General features: G+C 42.5%; 1 protein-coding gene and 1 long non-coding RNA gene across 2 annotated transcripts; one reads left to right on the top strand and one right to left on the bottom strand.

Moving 5' to 3' along the window:
- The first annotated feature begins 1,819 nt into the window (after window positions 1-1,819).
- Window positions 1,820-25,601, top strand: LOC132977022 (dihydropyridine-sensitive L-type skeletal muscle calcium channel subunit alpha-1-like). Its single transcript, XM_061041355.1, has 42 exons — window positions 1,820-2,007; window positions 2,353-2,458; window positions 4,616-4,755; window positions 5,171-5,313; window positions 5,415-5,567; window positions 7,509-7,714; window positions 7,798-7,901; window positions 7,979-8,124; window positions 8,244-8,325; window positions 8,456-8,616; window positions 9,270-9,495; window positions 9,674-9,881; window positions 10,274-10,394; window positions 10,501-10,615; window positions 11,253-11,355; window positions 11,449-11,518; window positions 11,611-11,743; window positions 12,399-12,528; window positions 12,659-12,718; window positions 13,019-13,125; window positions 14,314-14,401; window positions 14,513-14,620; window positions 14,851-14,903; window positions 15,000-15,146; window positions 15,745-15,946; window positions 16,182-16,340; window positions 16,969-17,079; window positions 17,404-17,487; window positions 17,866-17,913; window positions 18,521-18,547; window positions 18,769-18,894; window positions 18,997-19,062; window positions 19,936-20,027; window positions 21,605-21,764; window positions 21,907-22,034; window positions 22,343-22,439; window positions 23,105-23,207; window positions 23,368-23,469; window positions 23,574-23,704; window positions 23,782-23,904; window positions 25,255-25,373; window positions 25,505-25,601. The coding sequence occupies exons 1-42, from the start codon at window positions 1,820-1,822 to the stop codon at window positions 25,512-25,514; spliced, it is 4,986 nt and encodes a 1,661-aa protein (XP_060897338.1). The 3' UTR covers window positions 25,515-25,601.
- On the bottom strand, window positions 23,926-24,973 carry LOC132977027 (uncharacterized). Its single transcript, XR_009673761.1, has 3 exons — window positions 24,865-24,973; window positions 24,102-24,828; window positions 23,926-23,996 (listed from the first exon to the last, which is right to left on the bottom strand). It is a non-coding gene; the product is annotated as an uncharacterized LOC132977027 (long non-coding RNA).
- Window positions 25,602-27,359: the final 1,758 nt, after the last annotated feature.

The following is a 27,359-nucleotide window of genomic DNA, read 5'->3' as shown; positions in this document are numbered from 1 at the left end:
GGTCCTTTAGTTACTGGTCCTTTAGTTACTGTGGTCCTTTAGTTACTGTGGTCCTTTAGTTACTGTGGTCCTTTAGTTACTGGTCATTTAGTTACTGTGGTCATTTAGTTACTGGTCATTTAGTTACTGTGATCCTTTAGTTACTGGTCCTTTAGTTACTGGTCCTTTAGTTACTGGTCCTTTAGTTACTGTGGTCCTTTAGTTACTGTGGTCATTTAGTTACTGGTCCTTTAGTTACTGGTCCTTTAGTTACTGGTCATTTAGTTACTGTGGTCCTTTAGTTACTGTGGTCCTTTAGTTACTGGTCATTTAGTTACTGTGGTCATTTAGTTACTGTGGTCCTTTAGTTACTGGTCATTTAGTTACTGTGGTCCTTTAGTTACTGTGGTCATTTAGTTACTGGTCCTTTAGTTACTGGTCCTTTAGTTACTGTGGTCCTTTAGTTACTGGTCATTTAGTTACTGTGGTCCTTTAGTTACTGTGGTCATTTAGTTACTGGTCCTTTAGTTACTGGTCCTTTAGTTACTGTGGTCCTTTAGTTACTGGTCCTTTAGTTACTGTGGTCATTTAGTTACTGTGGTCATTTAGTTACTGGTCCTTTAGTTACTGGTTCTTTAGTTACTGGTCCTTTAGTTACTGGTCCTTTAGTTACTGTGGTCCTTTAGTTACTGGTCCTTTAGTTACTGGTCCTTTAGTTACTGTGGTCCTTTGGTAACTGGTCCTTTAGTTACTGGTCATCTAGTTACTGTTCCTTTAGTTACTGTGGTCCTTTGGTAACTGGTCCTTTAGTTACTGGTCATTTAGTTACTGTTCCTTTAGTTACTGGTCCTTTAGTTACTGTGGTCCATTGGTAACTGGTCCTTTAGTTACTGTGGCCCTTTAGTAACTGTGGTCCTTTGGTAACTGGTCCTTTAGTTACTGGTCATTTAGTTACTGTTCCTTTAGTTACTGGTCATTTAGTTACTGGTCCTTTAGTTACTGGTCCTTTAGTTACTGTGGTCCTTTAGTTACTGGTCCTTTAGTTACTGTGGTCCTTTAGTTACTGGTCCTTTAGTTACTGGTCCTTTAGTTACTGTGGTCCTTTAGTTACTGCTCCTTTAGTTACAGGTCCTTTAGTTACTGCTCCTTTAGTTACTGTGGTCCTGTGTGTGTATGTGTTTGTGTGTGTGCGTCTGACTATGTATGTGTGTGTGTGATTGTGTGTTTATTTTGTTTTTAATTGGATTTTTGAATCTGAATTATGATTGTTGAAATATCTATCTGTTTCTTGCATTCCTGTTTTTAACCTTTGTGTAAAGCTCACTGAGCTTACCTGTAATGAAATGCTTCATAAATAAACGTTCTATTGTAAACCACAGTGTTGTTCTATCTAAACTCGCAGCACAAGCTGCCCTCTGATCCTGATCCAGAGTCAGTCCTGCAACAAAGACCGGTCTGTGAACCAGTGAAGCCTGAGATCATGATCTGAACCCTAATTCTTGCTGCGAAATAAATGTAATGGACTGTCTGGGCCTCTTTTGTGGTGCGCCTGCAGTCAGGCTCATTGTCTATATTTATTCTGTCACCAAACAGCTGCTCAGAAAAGAAATCCCTGACACGTCGAGCCGACAGCTGCCATTCCTCTGAGGGTTCAGAGTGAAAATGGTAACAGACAGAGAGGAGCTCAGAGCGATGTCCCTCAGCAGAAACAACCTGAACAACATGAAAGGGAATCATTAAGGAGCTTTAACAGGCACTCAGGACCACCACATTTAAAACATATCTTGAGCAATCCTTTATAAAATACATCAAACTACAAACTCTCTCTCCTGGATCCATAATGGCCGACAGCAGCAGCCCCCCGCTGACGTCCTATATCATGGACGAGGAGACTCTGAAGAGAAAACAGAAGGAGAAGCTGAAGAAGCTGATGGCTACAGGGGGAAACCCCCGACCTGCTCGCTCCCTCCTCTTCCTCACACTGAGGAACCCGTTCAGGAAGGCCTGCATCAGCATTGTCGAGTGGAAGTATCCTAAACCCCGTTCTGCTCTGACTGTAGATCCATGTGGTCAACTATGTCCCGCCATTTAAATCTTTACTTCTCTACCAATTAGCTTTATTATGGTAGCCATGTAAGTTCTTCTTGGTAGTCTCGTTACTTTCTTATTGTTAGCTTTGTTAGCTTCTTGTAGTAAGCCTTGTGAGCTTCTTGTAGTTAGTTAGCATTGTGAGCTTCTTGTAGTTAGCCTTGTTAGCTTCTTGTATTTAGCCTTGTTAGCTTCTTGTAGTTAGCCTTGTTAGCTTCTTGTAGTTAGTTAGCCTTGTGAGCTTCTTGTAGTTAGCCTTGTTAGCTTCCTATAAATCCTCTTCAGACCTTTTGAGATCATCATCCTGTTAGCCATCTTTGCTAACTGCGTTGCTCTGGCTGTATATCTGCCCATGCCAGAGGAAGACAGCAACAACACCAATAGCAACCTGGTGCGTCATTGCGTGTGTGTGTGCGCGCGTGTGTGTTTTCCTGTGTGTGTGTTAGTAAATACTGTGTTTTAAATTCTAACAGTTTTAATGTCTCACAATGTGCAGATTGAGTTGTCATAACTCTTTTCACAGCATGTTTTCATTGATAATAATATATCAAGATGACTTGTAACATTAATGTGTCACATTGATTAATAAAGAATTGAATGAATCTTCTTTGTTCATCTAATCTTTTAATGTTCATGTTTTCATCACAAATTAAAACGGTTTGAAACAAAGTCCAGAGTCTTGTTTGATTTCATTAACATTTCATTTTTTAACTCAATGAATGTTTGACAAACTCAACATGTTTTATTTTACTCACATGATCACTACGGCCTACGTTACACGCAGCACCGCCAGACATCACAGCGACAGCACTGCCGTTAAATGCTGACTTTGGAGGGGCAATATGTCCAGGTCTCTAAAGACCCTCCATGGTCCACACTCTGATGACTGAGAAACAAGGCTGGGCCACAAACGCACACAGATATGGGATGACTGATGGGACCAGTGGGTTCCAAAATTGGGATGTTTAGGACCAGTGGGTTCAGGGATTGACCTTGAATTCAGAAAATTACATATCAATGAAACTTGCCAAACATGGCGTCAACATATGGAACCAACAAACATGTGTGATGGTCCAGCTAAACATGGCGTCAACAGTATTACAAAGAATAAATTAAAATCCTTAAAAGCACAAAAATATCTCTTTAAAGTTTCAGATCATTCCCAGATTTATCAGTGGGAATGTTAACTGTAACAAATTTTTCCACAGTCAGGTGTAAGGTGTAACGGCTGTGAAGGTGCTTTTATTTAGCAAACAAACAGGAAGTACCTGAAATGAACTTGAAATATTGGTCACACGTGTTTCTTATCATTGATCAGGTGTAGTAAAGTTTACTGTAAAGTTTAACATTCAGTAAAGGTTACTGTAAAAATGATGATGTAACTCTACCAAACCATTCCAACACTTTAAAGTTAAATACTTTTATTACAGATTATGATCAGTCTAATCGGTGTCTCTGTATTATCTCTGATCTATGGGTTCGGGTTAGTATGAAACGCGCTCTGATGGAGGACCCAGCTGCAGTTTCAAAATGAAGGATTGACCTGATTTATCGCCAAGGACAAAAACTGTCTCAAATATCAGCTGATTGAAATTAGAATGAAAGAGGACACAGGCAATCCTCTGAAAGACAGACAGGCAGGAGCAGACGGACAGAGACAGACAGACAGGCAGGCAGGCAGGCAAACAGACAGACAGGCAGGCAGACCGACAGACAGACAGACAGACAGGCAGGCAGGCAGACAGACAGACAGACAGACAGACAGGCAGGCAGGCAAACAGACAGGCAGGCAGGCAGACAGACAGACAGGCAGGCAGGCAAACAGACAGGCAGGCAGGCAGGCAGGCAGGCAGGCAGGCAGACAGGCAGACAGACAGGCAGGCAGGCAGGCAGACAGACAGGCAGACAGACAGACAGGCAGACAGACAGACAGGCAGATTTAAAATCAACATAAAGTGACATATTAAAGTGAAATAAAACCATTTGAACTGATGCAGTTAATTTTTCTGTTTTCAGCGGTGTGAAAATGGTCTTTTCAGATCACAACAACGAACTACCGCCGCCTGCTGACAAGGAGAGTTATTTCCTTTCATGCATGAGCAGAACGTACGTGGTGGTTGGCCGTCGGCTGTAGTCTTAGCGGTGTGTTCAAGTGCAACTTTTTGGCCAAGACGTGAGGCGACACCACAGGCGGCCATCGTCTACACTATTTCTTTGCCGTCTGTGTGTTGTGTCATGGCCTTTAGTAGTAGCCTTAAATAGTAGTTTTCTAAGTTGCAAAGGTGACAGACGCCCTCTTTTGGTATAAAATGGTATTACATGTGACTGCTGGTAAACTAGTAAACAGCTTGTCGGTTAATATATTTTTAATCGGTTGGATTCTTAACAGCGATTAATCGATTGATCATTAACATCCCTAATTGTTGTTGTTTACATTTGTTGTTGTTCATCGTTGTTGTCTGTTGGTCTTGTTTATTGTTTTAGCTTATCATTGTTGTTCATATTTGTTTGTTGTTCATGGTTGTTGATGTTTATTGTTGTGACACAGGAGAGTCTGGAGTACATCTTCCTCATCATTTTCTCCATCGAGTGTTTCCTGAAGATCGTGGCGTACGGATTTCTCTTCCACGCAGATGCTTACTTAAGAAACTGCTGGAACATTCTGGACTTTGTTTGTGTGTCTGTCGGGTCAGTATTTGTTTGTATACCATTCACACACACACACACACATGCAAACATACACAGATATGACTTGGGGGTTAAAACAGTCCGGGGCTGTCAGCGGCTCCACGATTCATCCATGTGTTTTTTTAAAATCTGGATAGCATTGCTATGTTACGGGAAGGACACTTTGTTAGACACCAAAGGTGGCGAAATTGGTAAAAGCAAATGATGCTGACTTTAGCAAGCTGCGTTCCATTATTAGTGATTATCTCAACAGAAGAAGTGACGTGTTTGTTTACACATGTATGTTCTAATGTTCTGTGTGTGTGCATCATTTTTCTGTTTCAATATAATCACTGTTTGTTTATCTGCAGCTTGTTCAATGTATACTGTGTGTGTGTGTGTGTGTGTGTGTGTGTGTGTGTGTGTGTGTGTGTAGCTTGTTCACAGTAGCGGTAGATGCCATTAACCACCTAAGTGGGGTGGAGGCTCCGGTGGGAGAAAAAGGTGGAGGTTTTGACATGAAAGCTTTGAGAGCGTTCAGAGTCCTCAGACCTCTCAGACTGGTTTCTGGAGTCCCCAGTAAGACACTCGTGTGAATGATCAGAGCGTGTGTGAGGACATTAATACACGTATCTGTATCAGAGCGGTATTACCTGTGTTTTCTTTTGTACCTCCATCAGGCCTGCAGGTGGTGATGAACTCCATCCTGAAGTCCATGCTCCCTCTCTTCCACATCACCCTGCTCGTCCTCTTCATGGTCACCATTTACTCCATCATGGGCCTAGAGCTCTTCAAGTGTAAGATGCACAAGACCTGCTACTACACCGGCACAGGTAAGATCACCGTAGTAACTGATTCTAAACACCTGGGGCTGAAACTTCAAGGATAGTTCAGTATACCCAGAGTGTCTGTCAGTTACTTGTCTTCACTAACCTGACATCAGCGATCACACATAACGGTCACATGTAGCTCTTTAGAAACCTCATAAATTCACCCGGAGTTTCTGTGACAGCGTTCACATAAAAAGGGCGGATTTAGCTTCATATAACGATCATCATACTAAACAATGACACTCATCACTGTGACCTGTATGAGAGGGTCTGTTTGCCTTCTCTTGAAGAGAGGCGCAACAAACACTGTTTTTTATATATCTTTAAGGCTCTTATTGGTAAACTTCCACCTTACATCACAGACCTGTTGGAGTGGAATACGAGTGCCTACATGACCCGCTCTTCTGATTGGCTCGTTCTTAAAGTCCCTCAAGCTTTTACTGAACTCGATAAATCTGCATTTTCTTTTGATGCCCCAAATTTGTGGAACGCCCTCCAGCAAACTCTAAGGATCGGAGTTCTTCCCTCTCTTCCAGAGTTTAGGAATTTGATTTTGAACAACTTTGTTTCAAATTGTAACTGTTTTAAATGATCTCAGTGGTTTTTGTCACAGATTCTGAGTGTTTGATGTGTTTTTGCTTGTTTTACTGTGCTTGTAATCTCGACTGCATTGGAAATGAGGGAAACCTCAGTGTCTTTTCGAGAATAAATAAAGGTTTGAATTGAATTGAATTGAATTGAATTTCAGCTGCAGCTCTGATGTTAACATAGCGCCTATCAGTCTGTGCTGAAGGTTAAGGGTTAATACCAGTAAAGAACAACTTATAAATTTAATGTAATGTGTGTTTGCGCTCTCCTCACCTTCAGCTCACAGAGCTCCACGATAAAGAGATCTGATTGGTTATTAGGCGGAGTTTGTGTGTTTAGAATATTAATCAATTTAGAATTTAGAACTCATTTAAACTCGTGATTTTTTCAAACTAAAAAGAAAGATCCTCTGAAGCTGCCTTCTGTTGTTATATCTCAGGGTGATGGGATTGAGTGTTATAATCTCATAAATACCTCAGATTCTGAAAGCTGAATCTGTTTTTTAAGTTTCATATTCAGCAGCCTGTAAAGAAGTAAAAGTTGCAGCTGGGCTTTAATTTTAAGTATTTAAGTCTTGACTCTCTCTAGCTGCAGAAATGGGACTTGTTTCTGTTCCTTTTATGCCTTTTAATGACTGTGGTGATGTTTTATGTATGCATGCATCTTCTCAATGCCTGAAAGTTTGGATACTGTTGTTACGATTTGATGTGATTAATTCAAACAGGACACAACAAAGTTATCAAAATAACCAACCCACAACACACACTAAACAACAGCTTGATGTGTGCTTTGCTTGTAATTATAAAATAATGAAAACTATATCTAAAGATTAAACTCTTGATTTCTTTGCACTAAAAGAAAGCTGGTTTATTTGGGGCCTCACACGGGGCACATGCGTTATGATGTGATTAATAATTATACTGAATTATTAGTATTAATAAACTCAATAATTAATCTGAATGAATAACAACCGGGCACCACCATGGAATCATGGGATAATAATGGTAGCCGGAGAGGTGCCATAAGCCTAACCCTATTTTATCTTTGTACAAATGTTAGAAGATTCAGTCCACTGTGAGCCAATCACAAATCCCATTCCTGTTATCTGTTAAAGTGCATTTTGAAACAGGGAAAAGGAGTTTCAGGTTCACTGCTCCTGCAGGATGGATGTGATCTGACTCATGACTTCCTGCTCTGTGACTAAGATATATTGCGCTGTCTTTGTTTTGTATTTTACGTCTGTATCTTTGTTAAAATTAGCTGCTGAGCTGAGCTTGTTAAGGGGACTCTTTATCTCAACGAGGTTTTCCTGGTTAAATAGTCTTTTAATTAAAGAAATGTTCCCATTTATTGCAGGCATTATAGCCACAGTAGAAAATGAGAAGCCCTCTCCGTGCGCTCAGGCAGGAAATGGTCGTCGGTGTTCGATAAACGGCACGGAGTGCCGAGCTGGTTGGCCCGGTCCGAACCATGGGATCACACACTTTGATAACCTGGGTTTCTCCATGCTGACCGTGTACCAGTGCATCACCACGCAGGGTTGGACCGACGTCCTGTACTGGGTCAGTCATCACAGTGTTTGATCCTGTCAGGTTTACTATTTAACACATAATGACTTATTCAAACACCTGGTGTGTTCTTACAGGTGAACGATGCCATCGGGATGGAATGGCCCTGGATCTTTTTCACCACACTCATCCTTGTGGGATCATTCTTTGTCCTAAACCTGGTTCTAGGAGTGCTCAGTGGGTATGTACCAGCCTTTATTTCTTTCATATTAATGACGTTATCCTTCATTCTGTTTGTTTCACTCTATTCTGACTCAGAGAGTTCACGAAGGAGCGTGAGAAGGCGAAGTCTCGAGGAGAGTTTCAGAAGCTGAGGGAGACTCAGCAGCTGGATGAAGATCTGAAGGGTTACATGGAGTGGATCACTCAGGCTGAAGTGATGGACAACGACCAGGAGGGGCAGGGTGATACACACGCACAACAATAACAACAGGTTCATTTACATAAGCTGCTCAATAAACTGTGTATGTACTTTAATTGTGTGTGTATGTGTGTGTGTATGTGTGTGTATGTGTGTCCTCAGGTCTGCTGGACACAGAAAATGGCGGCTCAGAGACAGGAAGTGTCAGTAAGATGGACACCATGCAGCTCATCGTTTATTACTAGTCAGTGAATTTAAGTTTCTGGTTAGAGATGTTAATGAAGCTTCTCATATATATTAATTATATAAATGAATATAATAAAAAGTAATAATAATAAGTTCCTCTGATTCAATCCGTTTTATTCTTTGTTCAGTAAACTCGCTCGTAAGTGGAACCGCTGGCTTCGCCGGCGATGTCTTGTTTACGTGAAGTCGAGACTTTTCTATTGGTGGGTCATCATGCTCGTCTTCTTCAACACGCTCGCCATTGCCACCGAACACCACCAACAGTCTGAACGACTCACCAACTGGCAAGGTGAGAGTGTAACACAAACACACAAACACACACTCCTCCTCCTCCTCTCTCTCCTCCTCAGATGATGCTAACAAGCTGCTGCTGTCCCTGTTTGCTCTGGAGATGATGAAGGCAATGTACTCTCTCTCCTCCTCCTTGCTCTCCTCCTCCTCCTCCTCTCTCTACTCCTCTCACTCCTCCTCCTTGCTCTCCTCCTCTCTCCTCCTCCTCGCTCTCCTCCTCCTCCTCCTCTCTCTCATCCTCTCTCCTCCTCCTCCTCGCTCTCCTCCTCTTCCTCCTCTCTCTCCTCCTCCTCTCTCCTCCTCCTCCTCTCTCCTCTCTCCTCCTCCCCCTCTCTCTCCTCCTCCTCTCTCTCCTCCTCCTCTCTCTCCTCCTCCTCCTCCTCTCTCCTCTCTCCTCCTCCTCTCTCTCCTCCTCCTCTCTCCTCCTCCTCCTCTCTCTCCTCCTCCTCCTCCTCTCTCCTCCTCCCCCTCTCTCTCCTCCTCCTCCTCTCTCCTCCTCCCCCTCTTTCTCCTCTCTCTCCTCCTCCTCCTCCTCTCTCCTCTCTCCTCCTCCCCCTCTCTCTCCTCCTCCTCCTCTCTCCTCCTCCTCTCTCCTCCTCCTCCTCCTCTCTCCTCTCTCCTCCTCCCCCTCTCTCTCCTCTTCCTCCTCAGATAATGCTAACAAGCTGCTGCTGTCCATGTTTGCTCTGGAGATGCTGATGAAGATGTACGCTCTGGGTCTGCCCTCGTATTTCATGTCTCTGTTTAACCGCTTCGACTGCTTCGTGGTGTCGACAGGAATCATGGAGCTCGTCCTTGTGCACATGGGCATCATGTCAGTGATGGGGATCTCTGTGCTACGCTGCATCCGCCTGCTGCGCCTGCTCAAAGTCACACGGTCTGCACTCATTCATTCACAACATGACCATGATCACATGATCTCTGTGGCTTCACTGATTGGTTGATCCTTCTTCCGAAAAACAAACAGCTGATTAAAAACATTATGAACAGAAGGACTGTTATTTGTAGTCACTATCTGAAGTTCTTTATTGTTCATTTTTTTGTTTTGTTTGTAGTTACTGGACCTCTCTCAGTAATCTCGTGGCGTCCCTCTTGAATTCGGTTCGCTCCATCGCCTGCCTGCTGCTGCTCCTCTTCCTCTTTATTGTCATCTTCTCTCTGCTCGGCATGCAGGTGTTTGGAGGAAAGTTCAACTTTCCCAACCAGCTGAAACCTCGCAGCTCTTTCGACAGCTTCCCTCAGGCCCTCATCACCGTCTTCCAGGTACAAACACACTGTTCGAGCCCTCATCACCGTCTTCCAGGTACAAACATATTGTTCGAGCCCTCATCACCGTCTTCCAGGTACAAACATATTGTTCAAGCCCTCATCACCGTCTTCCAGGTACAAACATATTGTTCAAGCCCTGATCACCGTCTCACTGGTACAACGACAGACTTTGACAGTAAAGTTTCTGTTTAGTTTTAGCTCTCTTTAGGCCGGACTAAACCCAAACTCTTTTGGATAAATGAAGCAATTTTAATTGTTTGGACTCCTGGTAAGAGTGCTGTCAGGCTGTCAGCTGTTTCATCTCTGAAATAAAGGCACCCTGATGATGGGGCTTATGGGGAGGTTGGCGATTGTGATGATGATGAATATTAATCGTCCTGTTCAAGATCCTGACAGGTGAGGACTGGAACACCGTCATGTATGATGGCATCATGGCTCATGGAGGACCGAGCATGCCCGGCATCCTTGTCAGCATTTACTTCATCATTCTTTTCGTCTGCGGAAACTGTATCCTCACAGAGAGAGAGTCGGTGTGTGTGTGTGTGTGTGTGTGTGTGTGTGTGTGTGTGTGTGCTCATAGTTTAGTTTAGATCTTTGACTCGTCTGTTTTCAGTCATCCTGCTGAACGTATTCTTGGCGATTGCTGTGGATAATCTGGCTGAAGCTGAGTCACTGACTTTGGCTCAGAAAGAAAAAGCAGAGGAGCAGAAACGTAAGAAGGCTCTCAGGTGGGTCTTCTCCTTTCTTAAAGTAACACACTACAATTAAACCTGTTCTTTTTCCATGTCGTCAAATACCGATGCTTTGTCTATCGTGAGTTTAACCTCAGGAGATGTCGGTCAGCTGAACCATCACGTGGAAGAACAGAATGCAGTCAGATTTCCGATTCTAAATACTGTTAAGCTTCATGTTCTCATTTGGTGTTTTGTGACAGAGATGTTAAATAAAATCTAATGATTGGTAAACTTTGAGACATCAAACAGTTGATGATGCCTCCTGTTTGAAGTTTATATACAGAATGAGTTTCTTCTGTTGTCGAACTAATTGTCCGGTCGACCTCTATAGCGCTTTAATTAAAGAAATCATTTGACTCTTTGATCACTTTGAAATTCTTCTTCTTGAAACTTTGAAAATGTCACATCGTCTCTGAAACTGTTGTGAGGGTTTAGTTTGTCACAATAACTAGTCCATGTTCAGTGACAGGAAGTCCTCCTGTTTATATCATCCCCAGTGTCCTATGAACGCCTCGGTTTAGATGAAGTCTTCTTTTGTTCGATAGTCTTAATGGAAATCTACAGCTCGCTATAGACATTTTTATGGTCCAGACCATACATTTCTATGTAACAACCTCTGTGTTGATCACAGAGCCAACATGCCGGACAAAGCTTCAGAGGAGAAAGCAAACCTGGCTAAGAAGTTAGCTGAGCAGCGAGCGAAGGGCGTGGAGGGCATTCCAACTACAGCCAAGGTGAGGCGACAGCTCAGCGTCTCATTATAACAATATGAAGTGTTCTCTGCCTTAAGCTCTGTTTATAAGCAAACACATCCAATTTATTTTCAGCTGAAAATCGACGAGTTTGAGTCCCATGTGAACGAGATCAAAGACCCGTTTCCTCCGGCAGACTTTCCAGGTGAATCTGTGTGAAGCCTGCGATGAATCAAACTGTTCTTGTTTACTGATTGATGGATTTATGGATTTGTTGAACCCTCTCTCTCTGACCAGGTGATGATGAAGAGGAGGACCCTGAGATCCCGGATAGTCCCCGACCTCGTCCTATGGCGGACCTGCAGCTGAAAGAGGAGGCCGTGCCGATGCCTGAGGCCAGCTCATTTTTCATCTTTGGACCTCAGAACAAGTACGAAGCCGTTTAACAATGATCAATCTGCTGTGGTTCCAAAAGAAGCTGACCACAGCTGAGGAGAATCAGAACGTTAACCAGAAATAAATAGAGGCCAAACTATCAGAGGTCGAATGACTGGTGGAAACTCGAGTGTTAGAAAAGGTTTCGTTTGATTTTGAAATACAGAGATGTCCCCTTAAGACAAAAAAAACCAGAAAACACTAAAACATTTTCTGAAAGCTCGAGACTTTGACAGAACTGGAGGTCACTTTTCTCTACATCACGTTTTCACTGCGAGAGAGCGAGGTTAAAGAAAACGAGGAAACGAGGAATAATTGTAAAAGTGACCAGTTTCAGTTCTGACAGTAAAACAGATTAATCTGTGTTACAGCTGTGAAGACGTCTGGAACCACACTACAACCAAAACCACCAAAACAGACAAAGCAAGGGATCCTGAGCAGCAGCTGGCTGTTGTAACTGTAGAGATACATGTGCATGTACGGTGGCCCTGAGTAGTCCAACAATCCTCGAAAATGATTAGGACAGAAAATCCAACCTGTTCTGTAGATTTACACGAAAGTTTCAGAGCCAGTGTGCAAACGTGATTGGCTCGACATGAGTTCTTATTTCTCTTTAAACGTCAGTGATGAAGACATCTTTAACCCTTCAGGTTCAGAAAGCTGTGCCATCGTATCATCAATGCGACCACCTTCACCAACATCATCCTCCTCTTCATCCTGCTCTCCTCCGTCTCTCTGGCTGCTGAGGATCCCATCGACCCCATGTCCTTCAGGAACCAGGTGACCCCCCACACACCTGTGCAGATCATATGAAGTACTTTTCTGATAGAAATGTAGAATAAAGTCAAACACTTGTTATTACTTGTTATCTACATGTTTGTACAGACAGAATAATTATTGATTTTTCCAGGTGTTGGCGTACGCTGACATCGTCTTCACCTCCGTGTTCACAGCAGAGATCGTTCTGAAGGTAAAAACTGATGTTTATATTAAAGTGTAAATAATTTATTATACATATAAACAAACTTCACAGACCGTTCAAATGTTGTTGGAATAAAAAGAACCCAAAGAATACGGATTCTGATCGACCTGTTTCACCTGCTCGTTTCCTCCTCACCTGTTCAAATGCTAAGAACACCATGTACGCTCTAACACAGTGGACATACATTTACCATCATGGAGAGAAGATGTCTGGTTGGCTGTGATAAACAGGTAACCTGCCCCCCCCCCCCCCCCCCCCCCACATGTTTATTTCATACCTGTGTTTCAGATGACGACGTACGGAGCCATCCTTCATACCGGTTCATTCTGCAGAAACTCGTTCAACATCCTCGACCTGCTGGTGGTCAGCGTGTCGCTGCTGTCCATGGGCATGGAGTGAGTCAATGTACACAACACTACTACACACCTACTACACAACACTACTACACACCTACTACACAACACTACTACACACCTACTACACAACACTACTACACAACTAAGACACAACACTACTACACACCTACTACACAACACTACTACACACCTACTACACAAGACTACTACACACCTAAGACACAACACTACCTCACACCCTCTACACAACACTACTACACACCTACTACACAACACTACTACACAGCTACTACACAACTAAGACACAACACTACACAACTAATACACAAGACTACTACACACCTACTACACAAGACTACTACACACCTACTACAAAACACTACACACCTTCTACACAACACTACTACACACCTAATACACACCAAATACACAACACTAAACACCTAATACATACCTAATACACAACACTACACACCTTATACACACCTAATACACAACACTAAACACCTAATACACACCTAATACACAACACTACTACACACCTAATACACACTTAATACACAACACTACACACCTTATACACACCTAATACACAACACTAAACACCTAATACACACCTAATACACAACACTACTACACACCTAATACACACCTAATACACAACACTAAACACCTAATACACACCTAATACACAACACTAAACACCTAATACACACCTAATACACAACACTACTACACACCTAATACACACTTAATACACAACACTACTACACACCTAATACACACTTAATACACAACACTAAACACCTAATACACACCTAATACACAACACTAAACACCTAATACACACCTAATACACAACACTAAACACCTAATACACACTTAATACACAACACTAAACACCTAATGCACGTTTTGCTTCTGTAATCACCAATGTGTTTTTGCAGTAACCTCTGGCAGCCGCTTCCACCTTGAAGGTTTTGAACAAAGACCACTCAGACTCCATGTACCCAACCAGGTTACACATGACATTTTTCTAGGGGTCGGAGTTGAAGACTTCACAGACAGGAGTCTATGTCAGACATTCCCAGTTCACCCTTACTACATAAAACACACCACACACAACACATCACAACACACTGCCTCTATGGGTCACACTACACATATAACACACAACTCATACACACAAAGAACAACACACTTTCTCTGCTGTGTGTATGTGATCAGATCCAGTGCCATCTCTGTGGTGAAGATCCTCAGGGTGCTGAGGGTGTTGAGGCCTTTAAGGGCGATAAACAGAGCCAAGGGACTGAAGGTGAGATAGAGACTGGATAATAATGTCCTCAAATATCTGCATATGTGTGTGTGTGTGTGTGTGTGTGTGTGTGTGTGTGTGTGGTAATATATAATGACCATGTCTCTGCAGCACGTGGTTCAGTGTGTGTTTGTGGCTGTGAAGACGATCGGAAACATCGTTCTGGTGACGATGCTGCTCGACTTCATGTTCGCCTGTATCGGAGTTCAGCTCTTCAAAGTGAGTCAGAGAGTAAATCTGTGTTTATTATTAATGATAATAATAGTGTTTCATAATGATGTCATCATTTTAACGTAATATTTATAAACTGTTTCCTATACATGTAATGTTTATTATGACTTATGTTTGTTATGAGATCTTGATCTCATTGGGTTCAGTACCAGAATAAATACAGGGGAAATGAAAAATAAAATCATTAAAATATTTACTGATGGCTTTTTGTCTCTAAGGGGAAGTTTTACTCATGCACAGATCCAGACCAGATGACCGAGGAGACCTGCAGGTACGTTTATCAGGTAAACAAACACTTGTGTTGTTTTTTCACGTGTCTGATAGTTACTCACCTGTACCCCCACACCCCAACTCCCCTGTGTCTCAGAGGCTGGTTCATTAGGTACCAGGAGGGGGCGCTGCACGAGATGGAGCTCCATCAGAGACGCTGGACCAACTCGGAGCTGAATTTTGACAACATCCTAAATGGCATGCTGGCCCTGTTCACCATCTCCACCTTCGAGGGTTGGCCGAGGTCAGACCTGATCCTAGTCCTAATTCCTTAAACTGACCCTACACCTGAGCCTAGTCCTGATCGCCTAGTCCTGATCCTTAAACTAATGCCAGACATTAGCCTAGACCTAATCATTAAACTGACCCAACACATGAGCTTGGTCCTAATAACCTAGTCCTGATCCTTAAAATGACCCCAGACCTTAGCCTAGTCCTGATCCTTAAAATGACCCCTAGACCTTAACCTAGTCCTAATCATTAAACTGACCCCAGACCTGAGCCTAGTCCTGATCCTTAAACTGGCACCAGATTTCAGCTCCATTTAAACTGAAGATTTGAATGGAGCTGAGTTTATTGTGGCCTTGATCCGGCTCCTTAAGATCTGAGAGCAGGTCCCAGCAGGTACGTCAACAAGAGAAAGTAGGAAGGTGTACAAAGGCTGTGGCTCAGGGGAGGCAAGGACAGAGTCCTCCGCATCCTCTGTTTGATGAGTTTGAGACAATCACAGGCCATGACAGTCTGAAAGGTTCTGAGCCAGCAGGTTGTGTGTTTTAGCTTGACCTGCTACCTCAGGTGTGTGTGTGTGTGTGTGTGTGTGTGTGTGTGTGTGTGTGTCACAGACTCCTGTATAAAGCCATAGACTCTAACCTGGAGGACAAAGGTCCTGTGTACGACAACAGAGTGGCCATCTCCATCTTCTTCATCGTCTACCTCATCCTCATCGCCTTCTTCATGATGAACATCTTCGTCGGCTTCGTCATTGTCACCTTCCAGGAGCAGGGAGAGCAGGAGTACAAGAACTGCGAGCTGGACAAGAACCAGGTACACACACTACACAAACACACACACAGAAACACACACACCTATTGAACTGTTTTACCTGTTGACCTTTGTGAACTGTTCAGCTGTCTCACTTGTCTTACCTGTCTTATCTTTTCACCTGAGTGACCAGTTCACCTATTGACTTGTCCACTGGTCTTACCTGTAAGACCTGTTCACTGGTCTTACCTGTTCACCGGTCTTACCTGCTCACCTGTCTTACCTGTGTCACCTGCAGCGTCAGTGTGTGCAATACGCTCTGAAGGCCCGCCCTCTTAGGTGTTACATACCCAAGAACCCGTATCAGTACCAGGTGTGGTATATCGTCACTTCCTGTTACTTTGAGTACCTGATGTTCCTGCTCATCATGCTCAACACCATGTGTCTGGGGATGCAGGTACACACACACACTCACTCACACTACACACACACACACACACACACACACACACACACACACACACGCACACAAAGGGTTAAATGTTCCTCTAATCCAGTGCAAACTGCGTCTCTGTGTGTCGCTGCGGTTTGTATTCAAATGACCCATTATTCAGTCATTTGAAGAATAATCATCTCTTTCTCTGTGAATCAGCCTCATTGTAAAAAGAGTCTAACTCACCAACAGGGGGCGCTAATAGTCACGCACAGTTAGAGTGTAAACATGGTCGTCTGCTGAGAGTTGGTGGTAACTGCGCCGCAGTATTTATAAGAGATGTGATGCTCAAACACTCCAGAGATTAGGAAAACCCTTCCACCTCTGTAAGACTCACCTGTCTGATTATATATTTACCTATCAGCACTGTAACCAGTCAGATCACGTCACTCACCTGTCTGATTATATATTTACCTATCAGCACTGTAACCAGTCAGATCACGTCATTCACCTGTCTGATTATATATTTACCTATCAGCACTGTAACCAGTCGGATCAGGTCACTCATCTGTCTGATTATATATTTACCTATCAGCACTGTAACCAGTCAGATCACGTCACTCACCTGTCTGATTATATATTTACCTGTCAGCACTGTAACCAGTCGGATCACGTCACTCACCTGTCCGACATGCTGAACGTGATCTTCACGGTCCTCTTCACTGTGGAGATGATCCTGAAGCTCATGGCGTTCAAAGCAAAGGTCAGTCTGTATATTTGTATTCATGTTGTTAAATATTAAATATGGAGGATTTTATTTTATCTTAAACAGGTTCATCAATTCTTTGATTTGAACTTCATTTTCCTGTGAAAACACGAACATGAAAACATGTAAATATTTAATAATCATGAATATCACTGAACACACACACACATTAACACACACATACATTAAGATGTATATACATTACATGCATATACATGTATATATGTATGTATTATATGTATTGTATATACATTATATGTATATACATTAAGACCACACATTTACACACATTTACACACACACATCGTGTCATTGTTATAGGGTTACTTTGGAGACCCGTGGAACGTGTTCGACTTCGTCATCGTTATTGGGAGTGTGGTGGACGTCATTCTGAGCGAGATCGATGTAAGAAACATAATTCTTCTATTGAACATTATTTCATCATTATCTACCTGTCCAGGTGTAACCCTGCCTCTCACACACACACACATCATTATCTACCTGATAATGTAGTTTGTGCATACTCGCGTACAAACCAAACTCACCCTGGTGAAGTAAACGTTCCCCCACGATCACAGAATACTGAAGAGCACTTTGTTTTAAACTCTTTAAATAACGAGCTAATGAGCGGCTGTGATGCTCTGACACGGCGAATGATCTTTACCCCCCGTCTTCCATTATGACATCACTTCCTGTCTCTGTCACAGGCTTGCCTTCACATCCTGTAGCACCTGGTTTTTGTTCTTCTGTGACATCACTTCCTGTGTGTGTCTCCTCCCACAGGCAGCTCTGGCCTCCTCTGGAGGACTTTACTGTCTCCACGGCTGTGCTGTAACTATCCACCTGCTGCACCTGCATGAACATGATGCATGACACACCTGAGCATTGTTCACACACAGGTGGACCTTTACCTCAAGTATCAGGACACCAACATCTGAAAACCTTTACCTTATATGGAGGTGTCTTCCTGTCAGCAGCTGGTCTCCACCAATCAGAAGTAGCTGAATTTAGAAACATATCCGTGTTTACAGGGTTTAAGGAGCTAGTTCATGATGACACACATAGAGAGATGAAGCGTCTGAGTGAGAAAGCAGGTTTGTTTGAGAGCACAGAGCTAAACATTGCTGTGTCGTCTGCATAACGCTGAATCTTAAGAACGAGAGAGAGTTCAAAATATCGAAATTCATCTGTTTGTAAAGACATGAATCTGTAGAAGGACTCTGATCCATAACGCTGTAATATTAGTGAACAATTAGCATGAATGACCCTGTTGAATATTTCAGATCTTTAATATGTGTTCAGCGTTCCTGTTAGCCTGCATGTTTGAATCTCCTCCCATAATAACATCATGATGAACGTGTGATTACACAAAGTTTAAATAAACACCAACAATGTTTGAAACATGAGCTAAAATATTAAAAACGTTTTATTTCTGCAGGCTGTGGATCCCATGCAGGCCATCGCGGTGAGTTTCAACGGCTTCACTTAAATTCAACTTAAAAATTTATTTAAACTGACCTGTGATCAGGGACATGATGTTTAAACTGACCTGTGATCAGGAACATGATGTTTAAACTGACCTGTGATCAGTGGACATGATGTTTAAACTGACCTGTGATCAGAGAACATGATGTTCAAACTGACCTGTGATCAGAGAACATGATGTTTAAACTGACCTGTGATCAGTCCTCAGAAAACATGAGTGTTTCCGTGACTTTCTTCCGGCTGTTCCGTGTGATGCGTTTGGTGAAACTTTTAAATCGATCTGAGGGCATCAGGAATCTTCTGTGGACCTTCATCAAGTCCCTGCAGGTTAATATTATTCTTATTATTCTTATTATTATCATCATTATATATATATATGTATATATATTTTGTTTTATTTATTTATTTTTTTTACCGTCTGTGTCTCAGGCTCTTCCATATGTGGCGCTTCTCATCCTCATGTTGTTCTTTATATATGCTGTGGTTGGAATGCAGGTACACACACACACACACACACACTGGCTTGAAATCTTGAGTGGTATACCAGTGGGATTGATGGACTGGTAAGGACGCATGAGTGTGACATCAGTGCAGCCGGAGTTGTCTGCCTGAAGTACCTCGCAGCAGAGCCACATCATCGAGGATTTCATGTTCTTGGTCTTTCTCAGGTTCAGAATCAGTTACAGACAAGACAGAGCTGGTTCAGAAGAATAATATATAGTGTCATCAGCATAAGGACGATATTTTTACTGAATTTTGTTTGATATCATTTGTAAATGATGTAATCAGATGTGGGCCTGCTATAGCTCCCTAGGGTACTCCTTTATGATCACTTTAAGAATAATCAGTTAGTGGAGACTGTAGACCAGCAAAGGGAAAGACAACAGTTGGCCAGTCTTCCTTCTGATTTAAAGGCCCTTAAGAATACCCTCCCACCAAAAATAAAACATGAACTGATCAAAAGCTCTTAATAACAAACTATGGTTTAAACATCAGCAAACCTGCGAACACTAAATTACATGTTTTATTATAGCACAGCATATTTTTTCTTTGTGTTTGTTCATAGGTGTTATTTTTAGTTATTGCTCTTAAATTCTTACTCTGAGTCATTATCATATCAATGTGTGCTTTACTGTTTGTTTTTATGCATCTTAGATAACCTTAGAAAACAGTCCTCATCGTTAAAGAACTGGTTTTAACTGGTTACATTTGAGTTTTTATTAGCAACAGGACCCTAACCCCCTCACCCCCTAACCCAGGACCCTAACCCAGGACCCTAACCCCCTAACCCCTTAACCCACCACCCTAACCCTAACCCAGTGGGAACAGATGATGCACAGTCTGTAACAACATCTTCTCTTTATGCAGATATTTGGTAAAATTGCGTTGGTTGACGGAACATACGTCAACAGGAACAACAACTTTCAGACGTTCCCACAGGCGGTGCTGCTGCTGTTCAGGTGTTTATGAACGTGTGACTGATGAGCTGTTTGTGTTTATGAACGTGTGACTGATCAGCTGTTTGTGTTTATGAAGGTGTGACTGATCAGCTGTTTGTGTTTATGAAGGTGTGACTGATCAGCTGTTTTTTGTTTATGAAGGTGTGACTGATCAGCTGTTTTTTGTTTATGAAGGTGTGACTGATCAGCTGTTTGTGTTTATGAATGTGTGACTGATCAGCTGTTTGTGTTTATGAACGTGTGACTGATCAGCTATTTTTGTTTATGAATGTGTGACTGATCAGCTGTTTGTGTTTATGAACGTGTGACTGATCAGCTATTTTTGTTTATGAATGTGTGACTCATCAGCTGTTTTTGTTTATGAACGTGTGACTGATCAGCTGTTTGTGTTTATGAACGTGTGACTCATCAGCTGTTTGTGTTTATGAATGTGTGACTCATCAGCTGTTTATGTTTATGAACGTGTGACTGATCAGCTGTTTTTGTTTATGAACGTGTGACTGATGAGCTGTTTGTGTTTATGAAGGTGTGACTGATGAGCTGTTTGTGTTTATGAACGTGTGACTGATCAGCTGTTTATGTTTATGAACATGTGACTGATCAGCTGTTTGTGTTCATGAACGTGTGACTGATCAGCTGTTTGTGTTCATGAACGTGTGACTGATCAGCTGTTTGTGTTTATGATCAGCTGTTTGTGTTTATGAATGTGTGACTGATCAGCTGTTTGTGTTTATGAACGTGTGACTGATCAGCTGTTTATGTTTATGAATGTGTGACTGATCAGCTGTTTGTGTTTATGAACGTGTGACTGATCAGCTGTTTGTGTTTATGATCAGCTGTTTGTGTTTATGAACGTGTGACTGATCAGCTGTTTGTGTTTATGAACATGTGACTGATCAGCTGTTTGTGTTCATGAACGTGTGACTGATCAGCTGTTTGTGTTCATGAACGTGTGACTGATCAGCTGTTTGTGTTTATGATCAGCTGTTTGTGTTTATGAATGTGTGACTGATCAGCTGTTTGTGTTTATGAACGTGTGACTGATCAGCTGTTTATGTTTATGAATGTGTGACTGATCAGCTGTTTGTGTTTATGAACGTGTGACTGATCAGCTGTTTGTGTTTATGATCAGCTGTTTGTGTTTATGAACGTGTGACTGATCAGCTGTTTGTGTTTATGAACATGTGACTGATCAGCTGTTTGTGTTCATGAACGTGTGACTGATCAGCTGTTTGTGTTCATGAACGTGTTTATGATCAGCTGTTTGTGTTTATGATCAGCTGTTTGTGTTTATGAATGTGTGACTGATCAGCTGTTTGTGTTTATGAACGTGTGACTGATCAGCTGTTTATGTTTATGAATGTGTGACTGATCAGCTGTTTGTGTTTATGAACGTGTGACTGATCAGCTGTTTGTGTTTATGATCAGCTGTTTGTGTTTATGAACGTGTGACTGATCAGCTGTTTGTGTTTATGAACATGTGACTGATCAGCTGTTTGTGTTTATGAATGTGTGACTGATCAGCTGTTTTTTGTTTATGAATGTGTGAATTCAGTTTCATTGTCTCTATTGTGCAGGTGTGCGACAGGTGAGGCGTGGCACGAGGTCATGTTAGCAAGTATGTACGGCAAGAAGTGTGACCCAAAATCAGATTATCTTCCCGGAGAGGAGAACACCTGTGGCTCCAACTTCGCCATCATCTACTTCATGAGTTTCTACATGCTGTGTGCATTCCTGGTAACACACACACACACACACACACACACACACACACAAAGGAAACCCATCAGTCATGTTTAACGTTATTAGTCAGTAACAAATGTGTGTGTGTGTGTGTGTGTGTGTGTGTGTGTGTGTGTGGTGTTCTTGTTCTTCAAAGATCATTAACCTGTTTGTGGCCGTCATCATGGATAACTTTGACTACCTGACTCGTGATTGGTCGATCCTCGGTCCTCAGCACCTGGATGAGTTTAAGAAGATCTGGGCGGAGTACGACCCTGAGGCCACGTAAGCCACCGTACTTTATATATGTGTGTCTTATATGTGTGGCCCTTAGGAGCCACCATACTTTCAGGTCTTATATGTTTGGCCCTTAGGATCTCAATTAGTTGTTCATGATTGAGCTGTCTGCTCTAGTGAGACTAACTCATGTAGAGGTGCTGTTATGACCTTGGTGGTCCATGTGTGAAGGCTTAACAGACTAAACTGAAGAGACTCTCTTTGAGTCCAAAGTTGGTCCATATTAAAGTATGAAATAAACTACTGTATCTGTGTGTTAGTATCTAACCCTTTTCTAAATATTGTCTGTCCTATAGGGGGCGTATTAAGCACCTTGATGTGGTGACTCTCTTGCGTAGGATTCCTCCTCCTCTGGGTTTTGGAAAGTTTTGTCCACATCGAATCGCCTGCAAGGTGAGAAACTGTTGCACCTGGTGTCAGGTCAACATCAAGTTGGTATAAACACTTCACAACGTTCACACACCATGACGCTAACATCCTCTGATATCTAACCATGACCCCAACATCCTCTGATATCTAACCATGACCCCAACATCATTATTTATGAATTCCCCCTTCTCTGCACACACACCTCACTGCAAATACCATCAAGTCCACAAAGACCAGCTCTAATTACCACAGGAAGTTACAGTGGTGCTGTTGAACGCCATTGACAACTGTGCAGTAGAAAGGTGAACTTTCTCCGTCTCTCCCTCTCTCTCTTTCTCTCTCTCTCCGCTCACTCTAATAAACGCAGAAGGAGGCACATTGCACTCAGTTGCGCTGCAGTATTTATAAGAGTTGTGACGCTTAAACTTTCCAGTGATCAGGAAAACACTTTCACCTCTTTATGCCTTCAAAATAAAAGCTCTGTAAATAACGGATTAACATAACCAGGGGTTAAATCAGTCCGGGTCTGTCAGCGCTCTGGAGCCTTTACCATGACAATGCAAGATTTCCTCCTGTTTCAGAGTTTCCTTTGCTTGCTCCATATAGACAACTTACAGTGTGTGTGTGTGTGTGTGTGTGTGTGTGTGTGTGTGTGTGTGTGTGTGTGTGTGTGTGTGTGTGTGTTACAGAGGCTGGTGTCTATGAACATGCCCCTGAACAGTGACGGCACAGTTACCTTTAACGCCACGCTGTTCGCTCTGGTCAGAACGGCTCTGAAGATCAAGACTGAAGGTCAGTGTGTGTGTGTGTGTGTGTGTGTGTGTGTGTGTGTGTGTGTGTGTGTGTGTGTGTGTGTGTGTGTGTGTGTGTGTGTGTGTGTGTAAATTGGCTGAGTGGTGTTGATGAACCAGCAGCTCATGGTGTGATTTTTAGGGTTTTTCTGTCTATTCAGGAAACTTTGAACAAGCTAACGAGGAGCTCCGAGGGATCATCAAGAAGATCTGGAAACGAACCAGCATGAAACTCCTGGACCAGGTCATCCCACCAATCGGAGGTCAGAGATTCAGCCGTGACGGACAGTAACATCTGGATCTGATATGAGGATGAACTCTATGAATACATAAGCTCGGTATTAAAACTCTCTGTGTGTTCTCTCAGACGATGAGGTGACAGTGGGAAAGTTCTATGCCACCTTCCTGATCCAGGATTATTTCAGGAAACTGAAGAAGAGACAGGAGGAGTACTATGGTTGCCGACCCACCAAGAACAATGCCACAAATGAGATTCAGGTGAGCTCAGCAGGCCCTGAGCACGAGGTTGATTTCTGATGATCTCTTGAAAACTAACAGGTGTTTGTGTGGATCAGGCCGGTCTGAGGAACATCGAGGAGGAAGCAGCTCCTGAACTTCACAGAACGATCTCTGGAGACCTGGTCACCGAGGAGGAGATGGAGCGAGCCATCGATGAAGCTACTGACACCATCTTCAGGGTGACAACGACACAGGAAGTGTTTTAACAGAATAGGGATAAACAGTTCCATCTGACACAGGATTTAAGATTGGCATCACACCTGTATCACACCTGTATCATACCCGTATCACACCTAACACCTGTATCACACCTGTATCATACCTAACATCTGTATCACATCTAACACCTGCATCACATCTAACACCTGTATCACACCTGTATTACACCTAACACCTGTATCACACCTAACAGCTGTATCATACCTTCATCACACCTAACACCTGTATCACACCTGTATCATACCTGTATCATACCTAACATCTGTATCACATCTAACACCTGCATCACATCTAACACCTGTATCACACCTGTATCACACCTAACACCTGTATCACACCTAACACCTGTATCATACCTGTATCACACCTAACACCTGTATCATACCTGTATCATACCTTTATCACACCGATATCATACCTGTATCATACCTGTATCACACCTAACACCTGTATCACATCTAACACCTGTATCATACCTGTATCACACCTAACACCTGTATCACATCTAACACCTGTATCACACCTGTATCATACCTGTATCACATCTAACGCCTGTATCACACCTAACACCTGTATCACACCTAACACCTGTATCACACCTGTATCATACCTAACACCTGTATCACATCTAACACCTGTATCACATCTAACACCTGTATCATACCTAACACCTGTATCACAACTAACACCTGTATCACACCTAACACCTGTATCACACCTATATCATACCTGTATCACACCTAACACCTGTATCACATCTAACACCTGTATCACATCTAACACCTGTATCACATCTAACACCTGTATCACATCTAACACCTGTATCATACCTAACACCTGTATCACACCTGTATCATACCTAACACATGTATCACATCTAACACCTGTATCACATCTAACACCTGTATCACACCTAACACCTGTATCACACCTGTATCACACCTGTATCATACCTAACACCTGTATCACAACTAACACCTGTATCACACCTAACACCTGTATCACACCTATATCATACCTGTATCACACCTAACACCTGTATCATACCTGTATCATACCTTTATCACACCGATATCATACCTGTATTGTACCTGTATCATACCTGTATCATACCTGTATCACACCTATATCATACCTGTATCATACCTGTATCATACATTTATCACACCTGTATCACACCTGTATCATAACTTCATCACACCTGTCTAAAACCTGTATAGTATAACACCTCTCTAACATCGGGGCTGTGTAACACCTGTCTACACCTGTCTAACAGCTGTATAGTATAACACCTGTATATCGTGTCACAGAGGCAGGGCAGTCTGTTTGGGAACACTGAGCCGTTTCCTGGAGACACAACCCAGGACACAAACCAGAGGCCCCTGCAGATGACTGAGGGAAACCCCAACAACAGAGCACATCGAGACAGGTACCGCAGTGTGTGTGTGTGTGTGTGTGTGTGTCTGTGTGTGTGTGTGTGTGTGTGTGTGTGTGTGTGTGTGTGTGTGTGTGTGTGTTTTTTTTTTTTTACCGTGCTCTGACTTTTTGTCTTTTTTTCAGTCTTTATTAAAGTGTGAGGAGCTGATCTCTGATTGGACGACCTGATAGATATGAACTCTTCCTGTTGAAATATTTCAAATAAAAATCTGTGAAATGCTTTGACTGTTTGTCTGCTTGTTATTCCACGTTTACATTTTTATTCTAACGTTATTAAAACAGCTGATCATGCTCCAAATCACGTCTGTATTTAATGACTTCATGAACTTCTGATCAGGTGAGCCTCAGTTTTACAGCTGGGTCATCAAACAGTCACCTGATCATGATTCAGCACTTTGTTTTCATTCATTAAAGGGACACTGCCTGAAACATTAATTTAAAGACACAGCACCCCCTAGTGGTTACAGGATGTCATTAAGATTAAGATTAACTTTATTGTCCCAGTGGGAAATTTGTCTTGGACTTCACAGAGCTCTGATGCAGTAACAAAAAATAACAAAATACATTCATTCGTCAGTAAAACATGTCAGTTAAATAATCATTAAATTCCATACAAGTGAATTACTAAAACCATAAATATGTAATAGTTATGAAAAGTGATAACAGTGCAGGTACATCTACACATCTTCACACACACACTCACACCACCTCATACATGCACACGTATACACACACATTACAGTTCAGGTACTGTTGAGGGCTTTGATGGACAAGGGAACAAAGGTATTTCTGAAACGGTTGTTCCTCCCTCGGGGTGCCCTGTATCGTCGGCCTGAGGGGAGGAGCTGGTATTCAGGGTGAAGAACATGAGATGGGTCTGAGATTATTTTTTGTGCCTGTCTGATTATGGTTTGTTGAAAGATGTCTTGGAGGCTGGGGTGTTGATGAACTCCCATGATTTTCATGGCTGTCTTTGTGAGTCTGTTGATTTGGGCCTTTGACTGAACGGTCAAATTTCCAAACCATGCAGAGATTTGGAAATTTGACCGTTCATGTTCATGTTGTCACTGTGAGCTGCAGCTCCTCACCTGTTGAAGGTATCCTCGTCAGATTTACTCAGTGAGAGCTTATGAATGTTGTCTTCAGAGTTTATGTCAGGGGGCGGGGCTTTGCCTCAGTTAGTCATCATCGGATCTAAACTAACATTTTTGTGACGTCTGAGCCCAAATTCATCTCTGTGTTTACATTTTAAAAAGTTATAGCACCCCCTACAGGCAACATAAGCAACTGTTAATTTATCCTCACCTGTGACTGTTACAAAGTTTAATATATCCCTTGTGGTGGAGTTTCTGTACCTATTTAGACTTAAATGTACAGACAGTCAGACCTGATGGCGTTCAGCTGTGACTAGATGAACACGGACAGCTCAACGGGTTTCTCTCATCAACGTTTGGCTCCAAATTGTACTCGACATCACAGACTAGTTTAGGTGGGTCAATGTGACCCTGACGTCAATAATGTCTTTTGCATATAGGCAAAGCCTCGGTGGAGGGCAGAATGAGTTGCAAGGCACTAAGCAAGGTGAGAAGTAAGTCTCCTCATGAGCATTCTGCAATTCTACAATTCACTTAGCAGACGCTTTTATCCAAAGCGACGTACATCAGAGAGTAAGTACAACACAAGCAAGGATCTAGAAAAAAGGGAACAATGTCAGTAAGAGCAAACGATCAGCTTTGAGTCCGATTGGACACACAGGTGCTGACAGGAAGTGACCAGAGGCAAAGCACAACATTGAGGGCAGTTCTTGAGAGCTCTAATCAGTATAGAAACCATTTTATAGGTCGTCGTTATCAAACAAAAACCATCGTCACAACCATCATCATCATCAATAATATGGAGACCATCATCATTAAGTTAGTAGGTATTCATGAAAGACCTGGGTCTTTATCTTTTTCTTAAAGGTGCAGAGGGACTCTGC

Source organism: Labrus mixtus, chromosome 7 (assembly GCF_963584025.1).
Source record: "Labrus mixtus chromosome 7, fLabMix1.1, whole genome shotgun sequence".
NCBI lineage: Eukaryota > Metazoa > Chordata > Actinopteri > Labriformes > Labridae > Labrus > Labrus mixtus.
Note: the sequence above shows the minus strand (reverse complement) of the source record. Positions and strands in the feature narration are given on the sequence as shown.

Excerpts from the sequence above, each read along its gene's own strand:
- LOC132977022 (XM_061041355.1), top strand. The coding sequence starts at position 1,820 with ATGGCCGACAGCAGCAGCCCCCCGCTGACGTCCTATATCATGGACGAG. Across the intron at positions 11,356-11,448 it reads GCATTCCAACTACAGCCAAG|CTGAAAATCGACGAGTTTGA; the intron begins GTGAGGCGACAG and ends ATTTATTTTCAG. Across the intron at positions 15,947-16,181 it reads GCGAGCTGGACAAGAACCAG|CGTCAGTGTGTGCAATACGC; the intron begins GTACACACACTA and ends TGTCACCTGCAG.